The 6,827-nt window shown below is 45.9% G+C and overlaps 1 protein-coding gene across 2 annotated transcripts in view; it reads right to left on the bottom strand.

Annotated features, from left to right (window-relative positions):
- Window positions 1–2,491: 2,491 nt before the first annotated feature.
- The window catches only part of BLMH (bleomycin hydrolase), a 41,454-nt gene continuing 37,118 nt past the window's right edge, over window positions 2,492–6,827 (bottom strand). For both annotated transcript variants that reach the window (XM_081109034.1, XM_081109035.1), the window contains one exon: window positions 2,492–3,450. In XM_081109034.1, the coding sequence (XP_080965160.1) occupies window positions 3,299–3,450 (152 nt within the window). In that variant the 3' untranslated portion in view covers window positions 2,492–3,298. The remainder of the gene's footprint in view (window positions 3,451–6,827) is intronic.

Raw genomic sequence — 6,827 nt, 5'->3', positions numbered from 1 at the left:
GCTCTCCTGCTCATTGTTTCTTTGCTCCTGTCCTTGCCCAGCTGCGGATTTCTCTTCCAAATAAATCCTTTTATTGTCACTTTTGACCAAGTTGAGTATCTCCTATTTTTCTAATATCTGCATCTATAATTATATCCTTTTAAATTTTTGTGGGTTATTTTTTTTTGAAGTTTTGCCAAAGATGTTAATTTGTTTGGTTTTGTTTTAAAGACCCAACTTGTGGCTTTGTTGATCCTGTTTTAATTACTGCACATCTTTCTTATTACATATGGAACTGTGACCTTCTAGTTCATAGGTCCATGCTCAACCTCCGAGCTACTGCAGCCGGGCACTGGTTATTAGTTATAGCAGATTTATTTTGATGTTTGCCTGTTATCTTTCTTATCCTTTGTTAGGTCCTAAATTGTCTCTTGTCAGTTTATTGCTGAATTTCTTTTAAAAATCCAGTTTGACAATTTGTCTTTTTTCTGGAACATATAACCCATTTATGTATATTGTACTTATTGGCACAATTATTTCGACTATCTTATTTTGGATATTTTGCATTTTTCTTTCTCTCCCTACGCTGTCTTTTTATGGATTGATTATAGTCTTGCTTGGGAACTACATCCTGTTTATTTTTTAGTAGTTAATCTAGAAATTTCTTAGCACATATAATGAACACACCAAAGGCTAAAGTTAATATACTTAACTTATTCTTGAATGACAAGGACTTTATAATGTTTATTCTAATCACTTCCCTCCCTAATCACCTAATTTCATTTTATCTTATTTTGAACTCTATGCTCACCTATAGTCACTTTGTTTAGATCAAGCGTGTCAAACTTACGACCCTCGGGCCACATGTGGCCCACAATGAATATTTTTGCGGCCTAGCCACTATAACGGTATGTATGAAACGTTTTAATAAAAATTTCGTAACTTAATTTTTACAATATCCTTTTATACATAATTAATAACAAACTACAGCGTTCGCTAATGACTGATTACTGTAATCGTATTGCATTCATTTCCCTTACGCGCCTTACATGCAGGCGCACCATTTCTCTCCACTAATACTAGCAGCGAATGTTTTAGTAGCCGATTGACGACACGTCATTAGTCTTATACTGACTTGTTTGGTGTGCGCAACAGGAAATATTTCGTTTTCAGATAACAAGAAAAATAGGTTTATTTGCGTTACGCTTATTAATTTGTGCAGTTATTCAGTGTCTGGTAAGTTAATGTTCAAGAAAAAAATTAATTTTTATTAAAATGTTCTATTATTTTATGTTAGGGATTACTCATTTATTTCAGCCCTTGTATTCAGCATGTCTCTATCGAAATAAACCTATGTTTCTATGAAAATTGAGGCTTTTTTTTGCGGCCCACATAAAATTAAACCTTGTTTATTTGGCCCATGTTAGCCTTTGAGTTTGACATGCTTGGTTTAGATAATACATGTATTTATCATTTTCTTTGACTTACAACTTTTGCTGCATTTCAGACTGTCCATATGGGACCATTTCCTTTCTATTTGGGCAACAGTTCTGGAATTAAAATGTTTTTCATTTCACCCTGGTTCTTTTTTTAAAAAAATATTTTTATTTATTTCAGAGAGGAAGGGGAGAGATAGAAACATCAATGATGATAGCGAATCATTGATCGGTTGCCTCCTACACACCCCACACTAGGGATTGAGCCCACACCCTGGGCATGTGCCCTGACCGGGGAATCAAACTGTGACCTTGTGGTTCATGGGTCGATGCTCAACCATTGAGCACACCAGCCAGGCTCACCCTCGTTCTTGACGGTTTTGTTTAATACAGAGTTCTAGGTTCACAGTTAACTTTTCATAGTATTTGAAGATATATTTCACTGTCTTCTGGCTTATATAGTTGGAGAAGTCAGCTGTCAATCTAACTTTTTCTTCTTGGATGCTTGTAAGACCTGTTCTAAGGTTTCGCCATGATGTGTCTAGGAATTGACCTATTTATCCTGCTTGGGACAGGATTACTAGACCATTGTAAGCACTGTGATTAAAGCTTGAGCCTTTACCTAATGTTATCTTGGAAAGTGCTGTGTGAGACAACGTGCCCTACTGGGACTGGGAAGATTCTCCGACGGCCAGAAAGGTAGGGGCGCAGGCACTGATGGAAATATTGATTAGGGGGCTACACTTATTTGCTCTCAGTGAAAGGAAGGCTCAGTCTCAGTAAAATACATCATCTCCAGCACATTCTCAGGTGGAGCTATGCAGATCCTCACGTTCCACCCTCGCAGGACTCTGGATCTGGGTGCGAGAATGGTTAAACACGGTACTGGGAAGCCCTTCGCAGAACCATTGGGGATCACACAGGCCGGAAGGACCAGGACCCGAGACAAGTTGAAGCAGGAAAGCCCTGACCCATCTTGCCCCTTTTTCACTTTGTAGAACATCAGTCACCGGGTTGCTTTCCTCTGTAGCTAAATAAAGAAACACTTCTGAGATCAAAGAAGCCAACTTACTCTGTTTAACAAAGTATTTTATTCAAAAGCTTCTCAGCACCATCTAGTTGTCAGAAAGCATGGGTTTCACCTTCTCCTGCCCACCCAGCTCCCAAGTCCAGAGGCAGAAGTTAAACCGTTTGGCTAGAGCACCTCCTAATCGCTGTAATTCAGACCATGATAAGGTTTGGGTTGTTCTCTCACTCAGCTTTCTCTAAGCCTCTACTTAACTCCGACTCAAGAAGAGCTGTGCCCCCCACAGTTCAGATCAATAGGAAGGAAACTTGTTGGACTTGATCAACCTCTCACCCTGGGCGATTAGAGACATAAAATCCCCTTGAGAAAACTGAATTCGGTGACTGCCATCTGGGAGGGACGGTGATACAGTCAGGCAGCATGCAGTTCTGAGAGCTCAAATCATAGGGTAACCCTCCCCCAACTCTACTCTAGGAACGAGGAGAAACAGGTCCGTTTCTCTCCGTGCTCCTCAATTGCTCATCCTCTCCTGTCCTACTGAAGCAGACCCAGAACCAAACCTTCCTGACAGAGTTAAGACACACAATTACATCGGATTAAAATGCGAAGAGATCCTGAGCTGTTGGAGATGAGGAGAACAGATAGTGCGACCCGATCTTTCCCTTTATTTTCTTTAAGAATATTTGTTTCAACAGAAAGCACACTTCCCCGCGAGGTTCCTGGAGGAGAAATCCAAGGGTCTGACTGTGACCCGTGGGAGCGCACAGTCACCTGTGTAACTTTGGCTTCAGGTCCCGGAGCTGTCCTTGGCCGCTGCTCCAGGTCCCGGGGGAGGAGGAGAGAGCCGGAGGCAGCGTCACTTGGCCAACGCCCCCATGGGGTCCCAGGCGGGCAGGACCTCAGGCTCCTGCTCCAGCACAGCCAGCACCTCTTCAGGGACATGCTTCCGGTCCACCACAACTTCGTAGACATACTCGGAGAACCACTCGTCAGTCATGCACAGGTAACCTGGAGCGAGAGAAGCCTCGTGAGCACAGGGGGCAAGGGCCAAGCAGCAGACACTGGGTAGCACTAAAGAGGAGCCTTTTCACAAACGGTGTCTGTACCTGTGTTTTGCTTTCCCAGCCATAATCTCACCGAATCTAAGCCGTATTAGCGACTCTGTGAAGCAGACAGGACAGGCGTGGCTCTACCAATTAGAAATCTGGGCTCAGAGTCACACAGCTGAGGTTCAGAGCTGGGCTGGGACCTAGGCTGCTACCAGGTTCTGTGCTGTTGCACCGTCCAGGCTGCCTCACTGAAGGTGAATGGATGCCCCCAGAGGGCAGTCGGAAATGCTTCTTGTTCATACAGCCACACCGAGGGGCTCATTCTCTAGGGTCACCAGTGCCTTCCCTACCCTCCCCTCCTTCTCAGCATCACAGGCTGTTCTCCTTCCTTCCTCTCTGTCCCGCCACAGCCATGAAGGGGTCATTCCCAAGTAGCCACTCATTTGCAGATGATACTATAGGAATCAGGTAATAGCACAGTCCCCACTTTCCTGGAGGAAACCTGTGACAAGGAGCAGGCAGAACTGGAAGACTGAGTCCGCTGCTCACCCTCTCTTCCCCAGTTTACGGATCCTTCTGTGGGCAGGACTCCAGAGACACGGCTGAACTAACTCCCAGCTGAGAGCTGGGCTGAGAGAAGGAGTGGTGTCCGCAGGGATCCATCCTGGAGATTTCCTGTTCCTCAGGAAGATTAACCTGTATCTCAGGTTCCACTAGGACAGCACAGATTCCCCTTCAGGAACATACTTCCAACAAAGTTAAACGGGGGGAATGCTTCACCCAAGCGGTTGTAAACATAAAGAGGAAAATTAAAGCGAAAGAGCCAGGGCCCTGCAGGAGCCTCCACATCCAAGGACTCAGGGACTAGCGGTCACCGCCGTCATCATCATCTGACCCTGGCTGGCCTCCACTCCAGACACGAGCCAATTTTCTCTGAAAGCGTTTGAGCAGATCTAGGTCTGTGCTGTCTCAGTTCTCACTACGCAGGACGAAGAGAAAGGGGGAGAAGATGCAGGTATTTCTCCTAAGGTGTCCTCCAGTGCAGCAGGTCTCAAAGGTCTTGTGCCCAGGACCAAGACTGCACACTGAGAACCCAAAACGTTGTGTATGTGGGTTACAACTACTGCGATTTGCCATAATAGAAATTAAACAGAAAGCTTAAAATATTAATGCATATAAAAATAAGAATTTAAGAACTATAAATACAAATAACACATTTTTAGGAAAAAATTATTATATTCACCAAAGTAAAATAAACTTTAGCTAGAAGAGTGGTATTGTTTTATAATGTAACGCCTGGCTTCACAGCAGACAGCTGGACTCCTGCATCTGCCTTTGTCTTCAGTCTGCTGTTCTGGCTGAAGCTGAAGGAGAAAATCTGACCTCACACAGAGGAGAGGGAAGACCTTGCAGACCCCTGAAAGGGTCCTCAGATCGTACCCTGAGAACTGCTGCTCTAAAAGCAAGGCTGTTTTAAATCATTAAAAGCGACATGATGGCAAGTCTAATGTTGTAAGCTAAATGGTGTGCCCGAGGACATTACTTAATTGAAGACACAGCTGCTTTGTGAGGTCATCTGTACCCAGCTCTGCTCTTGGTCTCTGACAGAAGTCAAGGCCAGCTCATCCTGATGTGGCCCCGCATGTCCATCCTCAGCAGATGCCCTGGAAGGAGCTCCCGGGCCCAGGCCCAGGCGGTTAAGGGCACACACCCTGCTCCCTGGGGCCAGCCTCTGGACCCAGGGCTCCTTCCCCCAGCAGGAGGCAGGGAAGGGGGCACAGACAAACCCCGGAGCCTGTGCCGCTTCTGGGTTCTGTCTTTGTTCTATATCCCAGAGTCCCTGGCTTTGCTTGTGTCCGGCAGTCAGGACCTGGCCCCTACCATCACCTAAGCTACTGCCACTGAGTTCTAGCAACCAAAGCTAGAAGGGCCAGCCTGCACCGTTTCCGTTTCTTACTGCATCTTAAGTAACGGCCAAGGAACTCGGTATCTGCCTTCCCAATGAGGAGCTTCCAGTGGGCAGGAGACCAGATTACTAAGCACGGCACCACTTGAGACATGGGTCGTCCTCCCCTTACCACAGTGCAGGCTGAATAAATCCTCAGAGTAGCCCTGGGCAGTGAGGCAGGTGAAGGGCAGGGGCAGAGCCATGTAATAACGTTCTGTGCCCTTATGACAATACTATCACCGCACCATCAAATGAGTCTTCAGAGACTACACAGAGAAAATGGACAGTAAGTACATCTACACATCTTGTTCCAAAAGCCGATCAGATTAAGTCCTCAAAATTAAAACTCCTATCAATCGCAACCCTCCCTTCCAGTGTCCCTGCCCGGAGGACCTGCCGTGATTAGTCTCTCTCTGCAGGATATGAGTTCTTTGGGGCCCACAAAAACCTCATAGTCTAGGGGGCTGCCAAGTAATTGCGGTCCGAGCAGATAATGAACTTGTGGCTGCTGTAGCTGTCGGTGCTGCGCGTCCTGGGGTTGGACGGAGAAGATTAGGATCAGTATGTCTGCAAGCCAAGTGAGGGCTGTGTAAGGCAGCTTTTCAGTGGCCATTTTATCCAAGGAAAGTTGCGGCTTCTAACCTGGAAGCCCCCTGGCCATCAGAAAAAGATGTTTCCCGAGGAAAAAGGAAAAGGCAAGTCTGCTGCAGGGACGCCAAGGTTACATGTAGGGAAACAGAAAGATGAGCGGGTAAAGGAAGTCAGCTTCAGGAATGACGGAGAAATTAAATTCTGTTTGAACTTTAATGCCTTGTTTACACACACTGAGAAGTCAAATGAGTAAACAGCCCCACAAAGAAGCCGGCAATGGTTCTGTGTTTGTAAGAGACAGGGCAGCATCTTCTGTAAAGGGAGAAACAGTGTCTGCGAATCAGGCTCTAGAACGGTCAGGCCAAGTTCACGCAGCCACAGAATGTTCCAAACGCGTTAGTTTCAGAGGAAGTTTAACCTGGGGATCCCTGCACCAGATTTCTCTTTTCTTTCCCTTTTTCCTTGGGGAAGGACGTTTTCTAGTGGCCAGAGAGAGGGCTTACAGGCTAGACGCAGCCGTGGGCAAACTACGGCCCGCGGGCCGGATCCGGCCGGTTTGAAATGTATAAAACTAAAAAAAAAAGACCGTACCCTTTTATGTAATGATGTTTACTTTGAATTTATATTAGTTCACACAAACACTCCATCCATGCTCTTGTTCCGGCCCTCCGGTCCAGTTTAAGAACCCATTGTGGCCCTCGAGTCAAAAAGTTTGCCCACCCCTGGGCTAGAGGCTGCAACTTGCCTCCAATCAAAGTGGCCACGTTAGCTCAGAAAAGTTTTCTGAAATCCTACCA

The sequence above is a fragment of the Myotis nattereri genome (genome assembly GCF_964212035.1).
Source record: "Myotis nattereri genome assembly, chromosome: 16".
Lineage (NCBI taxonomy): Eukaryota > Metazoa > Chordata > Mammalia > Chiroptera > Vespertilionidae > Myotis > Myotis nattereri.
The sequence above is the reverse complement of the archived record's forward strand: the minus strand, read 5'-3'. Positions and strand labels throughout refer to the sequence as shown.